Here is a 22,056-nt window from a genome sequence, read left to right as displayed (position 1 = left end):
AAACAATGACAAATATTTTTGATAAGCAGCTAGGTAGCACAGTGGATAGAAAAATGGGCTTGGAGTCACTTATTACCTGTGTCACCTAGAAAAATCACTTAATTAACCTCTGTTTGCATCAGTTTTCTCAACTGTAAAATAAAGATAATAACAGCACCTACATCCTGGGGTTGTTGTGAAGACCATATGAGATAATATTTACAAAGAACCTAGCACAGTGCCAAGCAAGAAATAGTCACTAATTAAATGCAAGCTATTACTATTATGAGCATAAAATTCCTTGTTTTATTCTCTGTCTGATATTTATGATCAGAGTGTCACTAAAAAGAATAATTTTTCTTATCTCTTCTAAGAAATTTTGAATTACTTTGATATATGAATGGGGAACATCTTGATATCAAAGAGTTTGTAAGATGGCTTTTTCTGTAAACAAATGTTTTGCCTTCACAAAACAAGCACAACAGTCTTATATTTTCTACATCTGGATGCTTTTCCCATTTCAGTCCTCTTTAGGGCTATTACTATTTCCTTCGATAAGTACTCAGGGTTGTAATGTTAAAATTCAAATGTCATTATTCCACTTTCTTTGAAGGGGAAAATAATTTGCCATTGCATTTGCAAATATTTTCCATTTTTCTTCTTTTGGTAGTCTTCTCTTTTCATTATTAAGTACCTTTGGGATGAATGATTATCTAAGCTATAAAGGAAATTATCACAGACCAAGAACCATTCACCTACTGGGTATTAGGTCAAAAGATATAAAGAGTTTTCAAAAGTAGTACTGTAAGTTATTAAAATATGAACAAATAGTTTTCAAGTAATGAAGAGAAATTCAGATCAAAACAACTCAAGTTCTACCTGACACATGCAGCAAATGAATGGGAACAAGTCTGGGAGACAATAGGAACACAGTCATACTAATATTTTATTGGCAGGGCTATAAATTGGTACAACAATCTAGAAAACGTCTAGGATTGAGCTAAACAAAAAAGTGACTAACATGGCTATAGATTTTGATGCAAAAATACAAATATTAAGCATATATCCCAAATGTAACACATTATTCAAAAAGTGCTTTTTATAGTGGAAAAAAATGGAAACAACATGTATATCCATTGAATGGGAGAACAGATAAATTCTAGCACATGAACATTCTGGAATACTATTGCACTATAAGAAAACAACAATGAGAAATTCAGAGAAATACTGAAAGATTTCTATGAAAAATACATACTGAAGTAAGCATCACCACAAAACAATTTACTCAATGGCTAAAACAATGTAAAGGGAAAGCACCAAAAAAGGAAAGAGAACTTTGTGTAATTACTATGATATTTGACCCTGGAGAAGACATGAGAAAATAAACCTCTTCCTTTAATTTGAGAAGTGCTGAACCATGAGTATAGAACTTTGTGTTATCACAGCAGTCGAGTCAGCTTTGCTAGTTTTTAATTATCAGAAGAAGAAACATCTCTAGGAATGAGAGTAGATTAAAAGGCATATTCAAAAATGAATTGAATGTAAAAAAATTAATCAAAAAGCACTTTTAAAAAGAAAAAATTAAAATAGATTAAGAATAAGACCTAATATATATTCACTAGAGAAGAGGTGACTATACATACTACTAACAATTTAGTAGCTAATTCTAAATAGGAATGTCAAGAATGACAAAAGAAATCATCAAATAATGTTGATTATTTAGGGGAGAATATAAAGTCAACTAACTCAATTATTAATAGAAAGATTAGTAACAGTGTGAGCTATAAGTGGAAAAATACTGCTATCAAATTCTTCTGGACATAATGCTCACATATTTAAGGAAGTAAGAGCAAAGACAGGCAGAAACAATCTTTTCTTTCTGTTGTTACTTGTTTCCCTTGACTTGCACAGGAAATCTGCAATCCAATGTATACAAAATTTGCAAGAAAAATATATTTAAATTATATGAATTGATAAAAAACGATACATGCAGAATCAGGAAAATAATATGTTCAATAAAAACAATGAAAATGGAAAGGACAAGAAAATTATTTAAATTAATACTGCAAAATTATAATGACTAAACTTGGCCCCAAAGAAGAGATATAAGAAAGCACCTCTCTCCCTCTTTGCAAAGATGGGGCACAATGGGAATGAAACACTGTATACAATGTCAGGTTTTTTCAATGTGTTGGTTAGTTTTTCTGGACTGGTTCGCGCTTTTTATTCCTTATTATAGGGAATAATTGGAAAATATAGGTGACATAAAAATATAAATAATTTTAATATGTTAAAATACCAAAAAAAAAAAAGAGAGAAAACTAGCTTCCTTCCTTTCATTGGAAAGGTAACCTATATTAGAAATGCATTCTATAGAATGTGAAATACTTCATGTGCTGTTGAACACAACCAATGTGTCAGTGGGTTTTGCTAAACCGAAACTTTCAAAAAATGTTTATAATCCAAAAAAGCCTGAGTAGGAGTAAGATTAACAAATGACTTATGTGAAAACAAAAGACATCAATAAAAAATTTTGAAAGAGTTAATATATTCTTTAAAAGTTACCTATCATATCAATGAAATTACAATATTTTCAGAGAACTTACAAAGAACCAAGATCCAATGAATAAACAAAAACAATCAATGTCCAGAAATTATTCATAAAAGTTGTATGCAGACTCTTGAAATACATTGTCCAAAAACAAACATATAATCTTTTTTTTTTTTTTTGGTCTGGATCCATGATTTTATTGTACTAGGTAAGTCCTTGTTAGCAAACTACTCATCAATAAAGGCAAACAATTCTATTGCAATATATAGTCTTAGAGAGCTTAACCAATCAGTACTCAGGTCTTCCTAACTTGAGGAAAGCTCTTTATTCACTCTATTAGGCTGCTTCTCTACATAAAAATACTAATAAATAAATATAATTCATAGAAAGTATAACCAGGGAAAGCTCGAAGAAGTAGTTGTACTACTAATTCTTGAAAGACTATAAGTATTTTAAGAGGAAGAAATGAAGGAGTAAACTCCAGGAATAAAAGAAAGCTTGTGTGAATGCACAGAAATATAACAAGAGACAGCTAGTAAATACAATGTGTGAGTACATGTGTGAAACATAATGTGTAAAAGGGAACAATAACAAATAAAGCCAGAAAGGGAAGCTTTAACCAAACTGGAGAGTCATTCCAAAAGACTGAGAAGTTTGAATTTTATCTTGCTGGCAAGAGAGAGGAACCATACGTTTTTGAGAAAAGAAGCAACATGGTCAGAATAAAGGATAAATCCAAGGTTATGAACCTAAGTAACTAAGAAATAATACCCTCAAAATATAAAAGAAAGTGTAGAAGAGGAGCAAGTTTGCAAGGTAGAAGAGAAAACTATGACTGCAGGGTTGGTTGGCCATTCAAGTTGGAGATGCTGATAGGTTTGAATTGCACCCGGAGAGCTTTAAAACTGTGTATATACTATTGCTGGATCTATTTCCTTGGAAATCAGGGAAAAAGGAAAAGGACCTATGTTTTAAAAAATTTATAGCAGTTTTGTTTGTTTTTTGTGTGTGGTGGCAAAGAATTGGGAACTGAAGGAATGTTTACCAATTGGGGAATGGCTAAACAGATTGTGATGAAATATTACTACAATGAAAGAAACAATAAGCAAGATTCATTTTTTTTAAAACTTGGAAAGAACTACATGAGATAATTAAGAGTGAAATTAATAGAACCAAGAGAACATTATATACAGTTACATATTTAATATCTGAAAAATAACTTGTGAATTTTCACCTCCAGAGAACAAACTAAGAAGTGTTAACACAAAAAACAAACAAACCATAATTTATAATTTTGTCAGATGATGCTTTCTATGGTTTGGGGAAGAGTGGTAGCTAAATGAAAAATAAAATAAAGTACAATTTTTTAAATTTAATTTTTAAAAAGTGGCTGTGTCCAACATAGGGGTAGAATTCGGGAGAGAAAAGCCATTGGAACAGAGAAGATCCAGGTCTCCACCATAAGGAAGATATAATATGATTAACTCAATTTTATAGATTAGGCAATGACTGTAAAACAAAGCAGATATTTCATTTATGTAAAAACTTGACTGTTTGACATCCAACATAATTTTATGTCACACATAAAAGAGAAAAAATAGATATTTCAGCTTGCCAATTCTTTCTCATGATATATCTTTTGCCTAATTAAATAATATGGACATATTCTAATTAAAACATATCTCAAAAAATAAAATGAGGAAGTCTGAGCAGAGACTGTTTTATGACATTCCCCCTTTTTATGTAAATAGTACTTTGCCTTTGCTTCAATAGTGTTCAAATGCTTTTCTAGAAGCACATATATTCATTCAACAAAAGTTTATGGAATGCTAACTGTGTATATAACATTGCACATAATACTATGGAATATACAGAAAACTATAAAACTTACCTTTAAGAACTTATAAACTAGCTGAAATAAAACAAAAATATATAAAAAATATTTAACAACACAAGACAAAAGAACTATCACAAAACAACATGACTAAGGACCAAACAAGTAGAACATTAAATGTTATAAGTTTAAAAAATTGGAGACACCATTAATAGGAAGCTGAGACAAAGCTTCATCTAAGTGGCATAATTTGGTTCCTTCTCCATTTGCCAAATAGTTTGGAAGTCATTAAATTCAAAATGTTTTTGCTTACTGGCCTCTTCAAAAAAGACATACTTAAATCTAAATTATTAAGAATATCATCACCATAAATTTAAACAGAAAGCTAAGATGACTGATATACTTACAATACCATGGACTTCAGCAACTCTGCTACAAAGATCTGGACGCCTTTTTTGAATTGCCAGATAAAAAGGATTTTTCATGAGATCTTCATCATACAAAGCCATATGGACTTCAGGTATTCCAAAAAATGAGTTTTCTGGTAAGGGTGAATAAAGGTATTAGCTGACCACAGTACAATTTTTCTAGCACAGAAATCTTAATTGCATACTTTTAAAAAATGTATACGGAACCATCATCCATCATCTTATACTTTGCCCTCATCGGCATTCAATTTGGCACAGATATACCAAATATAGACTAGAATGCAATTAACCTATCCAATGCCACTCCTTTATCGAATTGAACTATAAAAATCTATTGAGAATCTTATTAAACTGCCTATCTCTGCTAAAAGTGCTCAAAGAAAATACCTAAATAGCTAATTTCTTTTTTATAATCTACTTTATGCCTAAAATAACATGTTTAATTATAAATGTCTATGACTCAAAAATAAAGATACTTTTTTCTTAGCTTTAGAAGTCTATCACATTACTATTAATGTGCCTTTATGAAGATTTACATTAACAAGTAAAGCATATAGGAATGAGGTATAATTAACATATCACAAGCTGACCATTAACATTTTGCAGGGAAAATTTTACCATTAAATTTAAAATTTACATAGCAAACACTAAATAGCTGTTTCTCTAGTACCCAATCAGTCCAAACACAGCTGTTACATTTCTTAGGCCATTTCCTGCACTCAGCAAATGTTCTTATCTCCTAAAGTGTATATCCCATAATGTGTTTAATATTTAAAACAAAAGATCTGACAGACCTAAAATGGATGGCTCAACTATAACCTTCCCTATATAAAATGGGCTGATATTTTTTAAAGTCTTAAGATAAAATAGCTGAAAATTCACTACTGACACCAAAGGGAAGAGGAAATATTTTGTAAATCCAAGCCATACAAGTATGATTTAAAATTATTTTGACTCGCTAGACAGTCATATAAAAGAACTCAAACTCTTTCAGTTTTCAACATGGGATAGGGGTAAAACTTATGGTTGGACTGAATATATTTTTAGTTGATTGCCAGGGGTTTAAATTCTAAATCCTAATGAAATACTCAAGTCAAAATGGAATTTTATGGTGGTTTATTTACAATAGAATGAAGATATTAAGGAAGAAAGAAAGAGAGGAAAAAGAGAAAGATTCTAGGAGTTCAGAGGTCCCAGTCAGCGGGGAGAGAGGGGGGGCCCAGAGGATTAAATCTAACACAGCTTCTAGCCCTGAGGGGCCTCCTCAGAGGCTGGTGCCTCCAGAAAACCAAGGAAAGGGGAGTAAAGCCTTGCACTCACCATGTGATAGTCTAAAGGAAGCATTCTGACATCTCACACTCAAGTTCCACCACCAAGTCCCTCTCACAGTAAGTGACGCGAAATATAAAGGCAGTTTTTTACGTCACTTCCTGTGTCTCACATGTACCAATGGTGGCTTAAACTTGGCTTTGGGCAGCCCAGGGGATCAGTCACTTGTTTCTAATTTGTCACTTGCTAGCATACCTGGGTCATAGACCTTCCTCCCCCACACTTAATCCTTAAGTGGGGGGTATATACATTCCTGGTTGCTAAATTCTAAAGACTAAGCAGGGTAAAGTAAATCTAAAATTCACAATTCTCCCTAATGATGATTGGGGGACTAGTCTCCTCAATTGATCACTTAACATAATCATCTTGTACCTCTAAATCTTCTAACTACAGGTTCATACAAAATTTCACCTTCTAAGAGGAAACTGCAATAGTTAAGAGGAATAGAAGAGAAAGCAAAACCAATGTTTTGCTGGGTGCATTGACAAAAACCAATTAGGGGACGGTCCCCTTTTGGCATAAGAGTATACAATCAAAATAAATGTTCAATCAACCTTCAGTTCAATCAACCACATCCAAAGTTCATTCTGGATCTTCTTGATGTAGTGTAGGTTTTTCAGGCATCTTTCTGCAAATAGTTCATTCTCTGGATTTTAGGAGTCAGCAAGCTTCTTTATTTGAAGATTTTTTTCTCTTGAACAAAATTTTAAATTTTGAATTTTATGAAAATACAATCCCCCCTGAAGAGGGTGTTTAGAAACATCCAGTTCAGCTCAGGATGAATGGTTGAGTTACGGGGTGTATGAGTCAATTATCAAAGGAAGAGAAAAAAAATCAAAATCATAAAGAAAAAAATGGAAGAAAATTAATCTTTTGGGAGAAAGAAAAAAAATTAAAAATCAGAATTAAAATATCAAAATCTATGTATATAAAATTTTGAGTAAACAAGAATAAATTCATAACAGGCCCTTGTATTAGTGTCCAATTAAAGTAATTTCTATCCCACAAGTCTGTAGGACAAAATGCAGTAATATCTCACTTACCCATCTGCAGTCAAGACTACAGAAAGTTGCCATACTATAAGAGAGAAAAAAAGACTAGATTTTTGTGTGTGATAGGGAAGTATAATTCCCTTGTCTGATTTTTTATCATTCTCAAGGATAGGGGGAGCCAGGATGATAGCCAAACGTCGGTACTTGTCTGTGAATATTTCACAAAGAGTGTGGATACAAGGAGTCCTACTTCTTAACATATGTCAAGCATCACAACCTCAAGTCTCACACTAGGTTCAAGTCCTTTCGTATTGACTTAGAAGTTCATCAACCCCACCTGGATTACTTTGGTCCTTGTTGACCTTGTGCTCCTTGCCACTGTATAGTGGCTCTTTTTTTCCCCTTCTCCTGGAATCAGACACAATCATTAATCACAGTCCCATAACATTTATCAATAAATGGCAGGTTTCCATAGTCTAAAGTTTTGGGGTATGCTTTAATGTTATAGCAAGAATATATATATTTTAAGTTATATTACTGCAGAATAAAAAACAATATTGATTGTATGTACCTTAAGTACAGGAAATGAGAAAAGGGGGGAAAATCAAATATTTTAATCTAAATAAAAGAAAAGCAATAATAAAATAAAATTCAAGAATTCAATTGCCAAAAATAGTATCCACTTGTCTATGGATTATCTCCAATTCATGTGATAAGATACAGTCAATCAGTCTCAGTAGACAAAGCTCTCTTTACATGTGAGCAATGTGAGCAAATCCAAGAGTCGTTCTCTCCAGTTTTTATAGATATTGGAGTGATTAGCAATATTTGGAACAGCCCCTCCCAGGAGGGCTGAGTTGCTCCAGTGCGCTGGAAGTTTTTTATATATACATCTTGTTTCCGGGGTCCAGGTCATGAAGTGAAAAGTCTAATGGTCCTGTTTGTACTGCAGCTCCAGATTCATGGAGTTCATACAGTTTGTGCTGTAATTCCTGTATATAGAAAGCAATAGAAGTATCGACACCTAATAGTGATGTATATGCAAGGAGAAGGGCTTAGCCTGTATAGGTGGATGTCCAAAAAGCATCTCAAATGGTGAAATGTGTAGATCTCCCCTGGGCCTGCTTCTAAGATAAAATAGGGTCAGAGGGAGAATTTCAAGCCATTTTAAATGTGTCTCAGTGCATAATTTGCCAATCATAGTTTTAAGTTCTCTGTTCATTTTTCAACTTGGCCTGAGCTCTGGGGATGATATGGTACATGAAATTTGGGGGTTATCCCCAAACAAGAATATATCTGAGTTACAACAGAATCGGTAAAATGACTTCCCCTTTCTGAATAAATAAGTACTGGCAGGCCAAAGTGAGGAATAATCTCTTTTAAAAGCACCTTGGCAACAAAAGTCACTGTGGCTTGGGCTGCAAGAAATGCTTCTGGCCATCTGGTCAGTTGATCTACTATGACTAGACAAACTTTATCATGTCCAGCCTTTGGCATTGTTATGAAATCTATCTGCAGATGTTCAAAAAGTATGTAAGCCAGGGGACGCCCACCAAAAGCTTTGCCACGAAAGGCATGTTGGTTATATGGTTGGCAGGTAGAGTAGCCTGTACACACTCTAGAGGCTAGAGTAGTTATACAAGGGGCTATCCATACTCTTTTAACAGAGTCCATGATGCCTTAGGTACCAAAGTGATCATTCTTATGAACACATTGGAAAATTTGTGATAGAAACTTCTAGGGAACAGGGGTTTTCCTTCAGATGACACCCATACTGCATTAATCTGTTTTGCTTTAAATTTTTGTTTCCATTTTTCCACTTCCTTTTCATTATAGGAAAATGATAAATTTAAGTCATCAGTGGTTGTTAATGTTAAAATTAATTCAGGCCCTTCTATGGCTGCTAGTTTTACAGCAGTATATTCTCAGTCGTTTCTTCTAGAGACAGGGTCAGTACCACCTGTATGGGCAGAGCAATGAACTACAGCTAGAACTTCAGGCAGCTGGAGAGCAGAAAGAACTTCATTAATAATTTCTACATTAGCTACAGATTTTCCAACTGAGTTTAAAAATTCTCCCTGGAGCCATAGCATACCCACTGAATGACAAATGCCAAAAGTATATATAGAATCTGAATAAATTGTTGCCTTTTTATCCTTAGCAATTGTTCAGGTGTGATTCAAGGTTATAAGTCCTGCACCTTGAGCATGAATTTTTGAGGGCAGTGAAGCTGACCACTCAGTGGCAAATTCTGTGACCACAGCAGCTCCTGGATAGTGTATGCCATCCTTCATAAAAGAAGAATCATCAGTAAATAAAACTAGATCTGGATTGCCTAAGGGAATGTCCAAGAGATTATCTCAAAGCTTTATTGCCATGGACACTAGTGTTTCAAAACTGTAACCTTTCTCCTGAAGTTGGTAAATCTGGAAGCAAGGTGGCAGGGTTAGGTACAGCGTTTAAAAGTGACATTTTCATTGTTTAACAGGGTTGTTTTATATTGTGAAAAGGAAACTGAATCAAGTTTTGAACTTTCTGCCACTCAGATGGAACAAATAGCAGTTGGAATGTTAGAGAGTTAGAATGTTAGAATGACAGTTGGTAGGGGGAGGTGGACTTGGAGAGTGACAGTTGGTCTTGTGACTCGCTCTTTCCTGGGCCTCAGACTGGAAGGAGCACTCTCTCTGTCTCAGAAAAGATTACCTCCATTCCTGGATCTTTCGCACTGTGTGCTCTACCTGGATTTCTTTGATCGTGTCATCAGACAAAAGGATTTAAGGGGAGTGGCTTGAACTTTAAGGCCGGTTTTTAGAGATCTATCCTGAAGAGACAGGCCCAACCAGCTCTGAAAGTCAGAACTTTTTCTTCCTCTTGCTGTCTTCTGCTAAAGACTTTGAACTTAAAGCTAGCATAGATATAGCATAGACAGGCATATCTGCAGGTATTACAAAGGTGGAAGACTCTTTCACCTCCTAGCTCTCTGAGAAAAGTTACAGGGAATAAATTTAAAGATTCCTCAGGTACTTTCAATGATAAGGAGCCATCTAGAGAGCAAGTTATTGTGGTTTTGAATTTGCATAGAAGGTCTCTCCCCAGCAAATTTAAAGGGGAGCCAGGCATCAAGAGGAAAGAATGTTGTACTCCCTCGGGGTCCTACAGACACCATCCTAGGGGAAAGCTTTTTAACTCTTTGGGGTATCTCTGACACCCCCATTACATTCTCTGAGCCAATGGAATTGCAATATAAATCAGGTATACTCTTTAATACGGACCTGCAAGCTCCAGTGTCCAAAAGACAATCATAATAGGTATTAGCTACCTTTAAGGTAACATGGAGCTCATGGGGGAGGGGGGGAGAGGACAACAGGTAGTAAGACATCAGAGTCCAGAAAATGAAAGGTCATATATCCTCTGATTCCTGTACCCCAGCCCCGCCCCCGGACATCCGGACATCTTCATAATATTTGGGAAGTTCCTTGGGCTCCACCCTGTGTGGCATTAGCACCCCAAATATTTTTTGGATGAGCTCCACTTAAGTTATATTATTGTTGGGTCATTTGGTCTGAGTTATCATTTTCCCAATTTCTATTCCTATTGTTATCATGTGGTTTCTATTATCATTATTATGGTTATTTCTATAATTATTATTTCGGTAGTTGTTAATTAAACTGCGTATTATTTTTGATTGCCTTGAATAAATTTCTACACTTTATCATTTTATGGCCCTTCACAGAATTGGCGGGTAATGAATCGATAGTTAGATTCTTGGAGAGGGGCAAGTGCCATTGGTTGAGTATCATGCCCTTTATCCTGTTTATCAATCTTATCTCTTAAATATTGCAATTCTTTCCTAATTGCCTCCATGAAATCATTAGTCTCTTCTTATTTTTCTGTTTCCTTTTGAAACATAAACAGCAGTTTTTCTCAATTCATCAAGATCCATTTCAGGTCAACTTAGGCAATGAGTTCTAAAATAACCCCTTATCACTTTGCAAGAGTTATTGACAAAGTGTCTTCTAATTTGTCTTATGTAATTTTCTTTAGAAAGATCAAAATCTAGGTTATCGACCCCCAAACTCAGTGAGCCTATCCATGAATCTGGAGGGTGTCTCATCATCATTCTGCTAAAGGTTTTCAAATTCGGTCCATTTATCTATGCTTTCAGAGCACTCTCTCATAGCAATTAGAATGGCCTCCCTACAATGATATAGTTGTAAATAATCTTCAGAGTTGTTGAAGTCCCATTCGGGATCTTGCGATGGCCAGTGTGCTGCATTGCGCCACCAGACTTTATTGACATTAGAAATTATTTTATTTTTCTCACATTCCATTAAGAAAACCTGGAGTAGATTTTCAACACCTTTGTAAGATGGATTATACTGAAAAAATATGTCTGCCATCTTGTTCATATGTGGAAACATTTCACGTGAATTCATTTGTCTCAGGGAATAAAAGGTATATGGTGCCTCAGGGTCACCATATCCCTATTGTGTCCTATTTCAGGCACTTCTCTTAAGGGAAAAAGGCCTCTAGTTGAATTGGGTAAGGATGAGTCAGTTTGGATAGAAACAGTTTTGTTAGAAAGACAAGATTCTTTCGGGTTGGAATTGGTTTTGGGGTGGGAAAAGGAACAGAGGAAGCTGGGATTTCAGGAGAAGGATCTTGGGAAGTAAGGTCAGGCAAGAGTTGCAGAGCATGAGAGAGGTAGTTCTGCAGCTGAGTTATAAGAGGGGTCTTCCATCTCTATTTGGGGGGGGGAGGATTTTCCTCATTTAGAGGTTCAGGAACAGGCTTGTAAAAGTCAAACATGTTTTGGGTGGGGTCAGTATTTGCCATTTGACCATGTAAGAAGTATTTAAAATTATCCAATTGGTTTTGCGTGTCTGCTTATATTTCAGCTTTAAATTTTCACATGGTAGCATTTCTTGTCACAATATTTAGGAATAAAAAAAATACAATTACCTAAGAACATAAGGAATGGGAGGCATTCTGAAATCTTTAAGGTTCCTAATAGTTCAAAAGTCAAAAAAACTTTCATAATGTAGCATTCATTTTTATTTATCTATTATAAATGCACATTTTATTTGTTAAATTACTTATAATTCTGGTTTTAGTCAGTAGATGGTGCTACTGGCTAGGGGTTAAAGTCATGGTATGAAAATAAATGGTACAGGTATAGTCCCTTTCAAAAGCCTTTTAATCCAATTAACTCTTCTAGGTGAATAGGCAGACAGAAAAACAAAGCCTTTTGCCTGAGACTGAGGGGTTTTTTTTTGTTATTGTTTTTTTTAAGTTTGGGAGGGGCCACATGCAATTCTCTCCTTCCCCTTCTGGCTAAAACCACCAGAACCATGTGCTTCCCTCTTTGAGCAAAGCCTACTTAAATTAAAAAAACTAGAGAGGCATGAAAAAAGAAAGTAGACTTCTAGGAGCAGGACAAGGCTAAAACTTTAATACAATCACTCTTTCAAATGAAAAACTCGATGAGCTGACTCATTACCTTTACTCAGGTGGTCTAGCCATTTTTGTTGTGAGAGATTTTGTTTTTGGCTTGGAGATGGAATTCTGGCAGGGTGGAGCAAGGCTCCTTCCCCCTCTAAGTTTTTTCTTAGGGTTTTCCTCACAGCTAGTTAAGAACAAATCAGCCAGCTAGTACTGCAGCAAAAATCCCCCCCCCCCAGGTGAAAACCTGAGGGTCCGATAATTGGGCTGTTTGTTCCCTAAGGCAAGAGGGTTTGGAAACAGCTTCCCCAGCTGAGACCTCAGGGCCCTGCCACTTCAGGTTAAAAACAGCTGTGTTCTATTCAATTTAAGGAGAAAAGAAAAAAAATGTGTTATACTCACCTCATCTAGCAGCTGTTTTTAAATTACAGGCTTACTTGAGGAGGTAGCAAAGAGAGAAACAGGAAATAAATTTTCAGGGAAATTGAGGGTAGTCATCACAACCTTCATGGATTAGCCAGACTGTTAGGGGTAAAACTTATGGTTGGACTGAATATATTTTTAGTTGGTCTCCAGGGATTTAAATTCTAAATCCCAATGAAATACTCAAGTCAAAATGGAATTTTGAGGTGGTTTATTTACAATATAATGAAGATATTAAGGAAGAAAGAAAGAGAGGAAAAAGAGAGATACTAGGCAGGAGTTCAGAGGCCCCAGCCAAGGAGGGTGGGGGCCAGAAGATTAAATCTAGCACAGCTTCCAGCCATGAGGCCTCTTCCAAGATGAGGGGCCTCCTCAGAGGCTGGTGCCTCCAGAAAGCCAAGGAAAGGGGAGTACAGCCTTGCACTCACCATGTGATAGTCTAAGGGAAGCAGTCTGACATCTCACACTTAAGTTCCTCCACAGTCAAGTTCCACCACCAAGTCCCTCTCACAGGAAGTGACGCAAAATATAAAGGCAGTTTTTTCACATCACTTCCTGTGTCTCACATGTACTAATAGTGGCTTAAATTTGACTTTGTATGACCCGGGGGTCAGTCACTTGTTTCTGATTTGTCACTTGCTAGCACACCTAGGTCATAGACCTTCCTCCTCTACACTTAATCCTTAAGTGGGGGGTGTATACATTCCTAGTTGCTAAAATTCTAAAGACTAAGCAGGGTGGAGTAAATCTAAAATTTACAATATACAGCATAATACCTTACATATTTATATAACATTAAGATTTAAGGAGCATTTTCCTCATAAGAACCCTTTTATCAATTAGAGGGTATAATTCTTATCTCCATTTTATGGATGAGAAAGTCAAAGTTTAAATTTAAATAACTTGTCTATAGTCACACACACCTACTAAATTCAAACCGAAGTTAAAATAAACTAGCTCTCCTAACTCTCCAAGATCAATACTCTTTTACTACCACACTACATCAAAATGGCCAGCTCAACAATTTACTGCCAATGAAAGTACTTTTTAATTATAGGTTGGAGTTCAGTCTGATCAAAAGCTGATAAAAAAATGTTACTTATTCATTTATTTATTTATTCAACAAGTGCTTACTGAGTCACATTATTTAATGTTGGAGACAGAAGGTAGAGAATAAAGTAGGTAGATATGAGGATACCAGTAAGACCTAATAACTGGTAGGCAATACATAAATACTGATAGTTAAATAAAGGAATTAAATAATATCACACTATAAGGGGTATCACAAGAAAATATGAGATAAGACCATATGAATGATACAGATAAAAATTTAAGTTGAAATTTGTTTGAAAGTATATGCATATTTCATTCACTCCAATTTATTTATTAAGGACCATATCTTATGTCATACTATACTAAATACAAGTCTGAGATAACAAAGTATTGATTTTAATTGAGTTTTTTTAAAGGAGAGAAAATAATCACAAATATAAAGGCATAGTTGTTTTGCGACCTTATTCAGTATGCTAAAAATGAGTGAAAAACTTTTCTATTGAATATTTTTCAAATTCAGCTATCCCTTGTTGAATCTAACATTCTTCTATAAAATAAAACAAATCTGAAATCCTCCTTGCACTGCCTTTCCAGTTCTACCCCAATGAGATTTACAGTTCTGGTAACATCTTCTGGTGTCAGGTATCAACTTTCCAGTTATCCTGTGGATTCAGATATTAGCATTACAGATTAACTATCACTGTACCAACACTGGATTCTTAGTTCATTAAAACATTCAACTAGAAAACTTAAAATTTCCATTTCCCAAATTATAACATTTGACAAAATACAAGTAGGAAAACTTTCCACCCAAATCGCAACCATAGGACTTATTATGATTGAGAGAAAGGAACACAAACTCTCCCACATTTACTCCAGAAATAGTTACATTTGTTAACTCCTTCATCTGTGCCAGGACTGCACAAAAAAAAAAAAATAGCCATAAGCTTCAAACTCTGAAAAGGGGTCCTTCCATAGAAGTACAGAAGCATATGAAAACAGACCAGAAAGCTCTCAGTAGCTTTCTAACCAAAAAAACCCCAAGAGGGAAAGAAGACTATCCAATCCCCTGATCAAGGGAATCCCACTGGAGTAATAAATACAAGTCCCCTGACCAGGAAACTTGAAGGGGAGCCAGAAAAATAGCCAGTACATGGATGAGCAGACACATAGTTCTGACTGGGGACAATGCAGACTGCCAATACTCTGAGTACAGACACAGCAAGGATTGAGGAAGGCAGAAGCAGAAATGCAGTCTGACCACCCAGTCAAGAAGGTGCAGAGCCTGGCCTTGGCACAAAGCCCTAAATTAGAAAATAAAAGTGAAAAGTGAAAGCATGAGAAAACAAATATTGAGCATTAGAGAAATATTATGGGCCAAGAATAATGCCAGAGAAAACCCCAGAAAATAGTAACTCCACAACCACAAGAGTTTCAGAGTTAAAAAAAAAAACTGACTACAAGAACAAAAACAGTAGCTAGAAGAAATGCAACAAACAATAATAAATGTCAATATAAATTAAATAAGAGTTCCTAGAATTATAATTTTTTTTAAAAAAGAGTTCTGTAGGAAAGAATCAAAAGAACAAAGCTTAGAAGAGAAGGTAGAAAACATTACCCAAGTAACAAATACTCTGAAAATTAGAATGAACCAAACAGAACTCAATGACTTCACAAGACAAGAAATAGTAGAACAAAACCAAAAGATAGGAATAATGGGGGATGGGGAGAGAGGGAGATAGGAAGAACAAAATAAATAAATAAATGAGGTATTTCCTATTAGAAACAAATGAAGTGGAAAACAGTTTGAAGAGAGATCATATAAACAAATCACCAGACTCCCTGAAAACTGTGACCAAAAATCCTAGATACCATATTTGAAGAAATAAGAAGTTTAAACTGCCCAGACCTTTTTGAACCTGAAGACAAAATGTAAACAAAAAGAATGCACATATCTTATAATCTTATAATGTAAGTCAAAATCTAGAGTTTCTAGATAAAATGGGGGAAATGCCATTAGCAGTCAAAAAGAAAGAATTCAAATACAGAGGAGTCACTATACACATCATAAAGTAATGACTCTCAAAAAACTGAAAAAATCAGGCAATTTTAGAATCAGTTCAGGAACAACCAAAGTCAGAAGCCCATGTGGTTTCATGTTCCACACGTGTTCTTGTTATGACTATCTATACATGATGAAGATCAGAAAACCAAGGCAAAGGTGTTTCCATCCCCTGAGGAAGAAAAATCTTGAAACATTAATGGCAAAAGGTAACACCTTGTTTATTTTTCTTTGTTAAAAGGGAGGATTCTATGGGGGTGGTAATTATTGGAATAAAAAACAAAAGGCAACAACAAAAAGTAAAAAATCAGGGCATGCTAGACTAACCTTCTTTTGGTTACTAGACTGTAGGATTGATGGAATGCTATAAATAACATTGCTCTACCAGAGGCAGATAGTTGACCAACAGAGAGAAAGAACTCTGGGCCTGAAATTAGGAAGACCTAAATTCAAATCTAATCTCAAAAAAACCAATTCATAGCCTTGTGACCCTGGAAAAGTCACTTATTCTCTATTTATCTCAGTTTCCTTAACTGTTGGGAATAATCATCATGATAATTGCATGTACATTACAAGTGAGGATCAAATAAAATAATATTTGTAAAAAATGCTTAATATATAGTATCTGGCACATAGTGGGCATTATATAAATGCTTATGTCCTTCCCTTCCCCCCTTCATCTACAATTGATACCATTTCTTATACTATTGAGGGAAGGGGGGAATGAGCTAGGAAATAATAAATATAACTAGGTTTGGAACTAGCTAATAGCCAGTTTCAAAGAACCTTTATTAATAGGCAATTTGAAGGAAAATTTCCAGTGAAGTGCTCAAAGAATCTATGTTTGTCCTGATGCTGTTTAATATTTTTATCAATGCCCTGTATAAAGGTCTAGATGATATGTTTATCAAAACTTCCAGAGACACAAGGTTGGGAGGGAAAGCTAATATACTAGATGATAAATTAAGAATGTAAAAGATCTTGACCAGCCAGAACACTGAGCTGAAGGATAACATGAAGGATAACATCTCTCTAAATTTCAAAGTCTCATATGACTGTTTTTTACTTAATTGATGCTATCTGCTATGAGGATGGGTTTAATGGAAAAGGCAATGAAACACTGAGTTTTGTATCAGGAAATGGCTCTGGTGTTTTAAAAGACATCAACTAGGGGTTCAGTGAGAGAGACAGGCCTGGAAACAGGAGGTCCTGTGCTCAAATTTGGTCTCCAACACTTCCAAGCTGTGTGACCCTAGACAAGTCACCAAGCCCTCACTGCTCTTCTGCCTTGGAACCAATACAAAGTACTGATACTAAGACAGTCTGTAAGGATTATGAAAAAAAAAAAGAAAAAGAAAATGTTCCTAACCATAAGGAGTTCAACTAAAAGAATCAACACTCGCTTTCAATCAATTTGACAAATCATAGGCAGTTGTACATAACTAGACAGCAGGTTGTATGAAAAGGATCTGGAAATTTTGGAGGGCTAAAAAGTTAGGATGAATCAGCAAGTTTCTATGGCAACCAAACAAGCTAACACTAGGATTCCTAGAGAAGCAATCTGCCCAAGACTAGGAAAATCATCATAGCCCTGTTTTCTGTCTCGGTCAGAGCATAACTAAAGAGTTATGTTCAGGTCTAAGTGTGACATTTCAGGAAGGAAACTAGTTAGCTAGAAAGTTTTGAGAGGAGAGCTACCAAGAAGGTAAAAGGCCTAATAAAGTGTATGACATATAAAGATCAACTGACAGAGCTGTATGTTATGCCTAAAGAAAAGACAATGTGATAGAGGAAGATGTCACAATGCTATTATGATCAGGTTTATACAGACATAGGATTAAGCTTCACAATGGGAAACAATTCTAAAGGAAGCAATAAACTAACATTTCTTAACAAGTACAGAATTCCAACCAACTCTGATTCCTAAAAAATGTAAGAGGGAAGTCAAGGCAGTTATGGCACCATATTTGAAGAATAAATAGTTAGGACATTTATATCATAAGATAAAGTAAGAAGCAAGAAAATAATTGCATAACTACTAAAACAATGTAAACAGAAAGAACATGAAAACCAATATGACAAAGTTTGGTTCTAGAAAAGAACTGGGGGGGAAAAAGCACTTCTTTCACTGAAAAAAGCAAGGGGCTATGGGTATGGACAGACAGTACATTCAGGTTAAGGTAGATTTATACCAGAGATGTAAATATAGTTCAACATTAAGAAAATAACAAATTAATTATATTCAAAATAATACTATCCAAAATTACATCCTTCTCTCAATAGATAAGGTAAAACTTTTGTACAACCCTCATTATATAAAAAACTCTACAAAGTATAGGTAAAGAAAGATCCTTTTTTAAAGAGACTAATTAAAAAACAACTAAAACCAAAATTATTACATGCAATGGAAATACAATATCAATAAGTAAAGGAATAAAGCAAAAATACTACCCTTTTCCATTATTTCACATAGTTCTAGAAATACTTGAAATGGGAATAAGAAAAGAGAAGGAAATTAAAGGGATAAAAGACAAAAAGGCAGAACTATCCCTATTTGCTAATAACTAGATGATTTGCTGCAATCCTAGAAAATAAGCAAATAAATCAATTATGATTAAAATTAACCAGGAAAGTTTCAAACTACTGGAACTGGAAACAAACTGGAAAAATCAACATTATTTCTACGCCATAAAAAAAATCAATGGCAATTGACTAATAGAAAGGGAAATTTCATTCAAAATAACTATGAAATGCCATAACTGGGAGATAGTCTATCAAATACACTCAATATTTGCATAGATATATTTATAAAATTCTCCCTAAGGAAAAGAACAATCTAATAACTGGAGAAATAGTCAGTGAGCATAAGTGGGCAATACCAATATATGTAATAATATTACCAAAATTAATTCATAGATTTAATGTTATACCAATTAAACTACCAAAGAGTTACTTAATACAGTATAATGAAATAATAAAATGTATTTGGAGGAACAAAAGATCTAATATATCAAGGAAAATAATGAAAAAGGTAGGAATGAAGGGGGAATAGCACTTCAAGACTTCAAGTTGTATTTAAAATCAGTAATCATCAAAACAATTTATTAGTAGTTAAAATAAAGAAAAGTTAATCAAATGGAAAAAACTAGGAAAAAAATCACAACTACTACAACTCAATAATAAGTTGCTTTCAATCAATTTTACAAGTCATAGGCAGTTGTACATAATAAGTTATATAATAATATATTATACATAATAATAAGTTAGATAAGCCAAAAAATACAAATTACTTAGGAAAGAATTTCCTATTTGATAAGATTTACTGAGAAAATTGGAGAGAAGAAATTAAGTTAAATCTAAAATTGATACATTATAAGAATATTAAAAATCATATCACAAAAAATCTTATACTTTTCACACCTATAAATAGAAAATGAATTCTAAACTAAATTAGGGATAAGTGATTTTTTTAAGAGAGCTTATTTTGATTATGTGCAGTTAATATGTCTAAAAAAGTGACTAACTGGAAAAACTTTTTTTTTAAACCAAATCTCTCAGATAAGGATTTTAATTTGAAGATACATAAACAACTAACAAATACATAAAAGGAAAAGTCATTCTCCAATAGAGAAGTGAATATTAATAAGAATTTCTTAATAAAATTGGATGCTGTTAATAACCAAATGAAAAAAGTTCCAAGTTACAAATAAAAAAGAGAAATGCAAATAAAAACAATCCTCAAGTTTCATCTTACATCTAGCAAACTGGCAAAGATAATAAAAAATGGGAATACTCAATGTGAAAGTGGTTGTGGAAAGATAGGAATTAATAACAAAACTATGAGTTATTATAAGTTTCCATTCTGGAAAGTAATTTGGAATTAGCCTAAGAAAATTACTAAAATATTCATATAATACTTTTACTTTTAGATCCAGAAACTACACTGTAAATTGCGTACCCCAGGAAGGCCAATGATAAAAAAGGACGTCCTCTTCATCAAAAAATATATAGCAGCACTTTTTTAATAGTCAACAATTGGACACAAAATAGATGCTCATCAATAGGAAATAGCTAAATTATGGAACATGAATGTAATGGAAAATTACTGTGCTGTAAGAAACAATAAATGTGATATACATGCAGAGGCATGGAAAGATTGACGTGAAATGATACAAAGTGAAGTAAGCAAAACCAGGAAAACAATACTAACAAGGCCAACAGTATAAATGGAAAGAACTATAAACCAAAAACTAATGCTGTGCATTTATAAGTAATCAAAGACACAAAGATGAGATATGCAAAAACACCTCATCCAAATACTTTGCAGACATCTGCATGTATAGATGTGGAATAGGTTGTTTTTTGGTTTTGGTTTTTTGTTTGATGTAATGATTGATTTTGCTGATTTTTTCTCTTCTTTCTCTTTTAAAAAAAATCCTTTGTTATAAGGGAAGGCTTTCTGGGAAGGAATTGGGGGAGAAATATGGGGGGAAATCTAGTTTATATAAAAACTTTTAAAGTCTCAAAACTCCTAGCATTTCCTTACAAGTTTATGATATTCTTTCATAGGCTCTCCATTCTCTAGCTTTGCTTCCATCTTTCCTGTGTCAAGTATGTCAGTAGGATATCCTATGAGACTTGATAAGATTAAGGTATGTTTAGGATCTCTTTTGAAAGATACAGTCACAATTCTGGATAGCTATTTGGAACTATGCCTAAAGGGCTTTAAAAGACTGTCTGCCCTTTGATCCAACCATACCACTGCTGGGTTTATACCCCAAAGAGATCATAGGGAAAAAAAAAAGACTTGTATAAAAATATTTATAGCTGTACTCTTTGTGGTGGCAAAAAATTGGAAAATGAGGGGATGCTCTTCAATTGATGAATGAATGAACAAATTGTGGTATCTGTTGGTGATGGAATACTATTGTGCTCAAAGGAATAATGAACTGGAAGAATTCCATATGAACTAGAACGACCTCCAGGAATTAATGCAGAGTGAGAGGAGCAGAACCAGGAGAACATTGTACACAGAGACACATTGTACACTGTGGTATAATTGAATGTAATGGACTTCTCTAGTAGCAGGATTGTAGTGATCTTGAACAACTCAAGAAGAATCTATGAGAAAGAACACCATCTACATTCAAGGAAGAATTGTGGGAATAGAAACACAGAAGAAAAACTGCTTGATCACATGGGTCAATGGGGATATGATTGGGGATATAGACTTTAAACGATCACCCTAGTGCAACTATCAATAAAATGGAAATGGGTCTTGATCAATGACACAAGTATAACCCAGTGGAATTGTGCTTTGGCAGGTGTGTGGGTTTGGGGTTGGGGGTTGGGGTGGGGAAAAACAGGAATCATGTAATCATGGAAAAATATTCTAAATTAATTAATTAAATAAAATGTTTCAATTAAAAACAAAAGGTATGGTCACAGCCATTAATGGAGATGATGATGGCATCTTTGATGGGGTTGGAGTATACTCTTGGATTAGGTCAATGATGGTGAACCTTTTAAAGACCACAAGCCATGCTCACCACCACCACCCTTACCCCAGACAGGCCTCTTGGAAGTGCTCTTATTGGGCTGCTAGGCAGAGGGGTGGATGAAGTGAGGAAATTCCTAGAGGAGAGGGGGAGTGGCCCAAGCTCTCTGCTACAAGTGAAATGCTCCTTTTGGGCTACTGGGCAGAGGGGCTGGTGAAGTGAGGAATTTCATCAGTGTGGTAGAGAAGGAGAAGGGAGCAATTTCCCTGAGTCTCTCTGCCTTTCTAGTAATGAACTCTGGCAGGCAACAGCTCTCCTGCCCACAGAGAGGGCTCTGTATGCCCTTTTTGTCATAAATGCCATAGGTTTGCCACAGCAGGACTAGGAACTTGTTAATGTTTTTATTTATATCTTCTTGAGAATGAGTGATGTAAGGAGCCTTGGCTACTGGAGATGGGAGTTACC

At 34.7% G+C, this 22,056-nt stretch overlaps 1 protein-coding gene across 10 annotated transcripts in view; it reads right to left on the bottom strand.

Annotated features, from left to right (window-relative positions):
- Nucleotides 1-22,056, bottom strand: part of ANKRD27 (ankyrin repeat domain 27) — a 94,624-nt gene that overhangs the window by 64,034 nt on the left and 8,534 nt on the right. For 9 of the 10 annotated variants that reach the window (XM_007474784.3, XM_001367714.4, XM_007474786.3 and 6 more), the window contains one exon: nucleotides 4,772-4,905. The exons of the other annotated variant lie outside the window; for it this stretch is intronic. In XM_007474784.3, the coding sequence (XP_007474846.2) occupies nucleotides 4,772-4,873 (102 nt within the window). In that variant the 5' untranslated portion in view covers nucleotides 4,874-4,905. Of the gene's footprint in view, nucleotides 1-4,771; nucleotides 4,906-22,056 lie in introns of those variants that run through there. 10 annotated transcript variants of the gene reach the window in all.

The sequence above is a fragment of the Monodelphis domestica genome, chromosome 1, assembly GCF_027887165.1.
Source record: "Monodelphis domestica isolate mMonDom1 chromosome 1, mMonDom1.pri, whole genome shotgun sequence".
Lineage (NCBI taxonomy): Eukaryota > Metazoa > Chordata > Mammalia > Didelphimorphia > Didelphidae > Monodelphis > Monodelphis domestica.
Note: the sequence above shows the minus strand (reverse complement) of the source record. Positions and strands in the feature narration are given on the sequence as shown.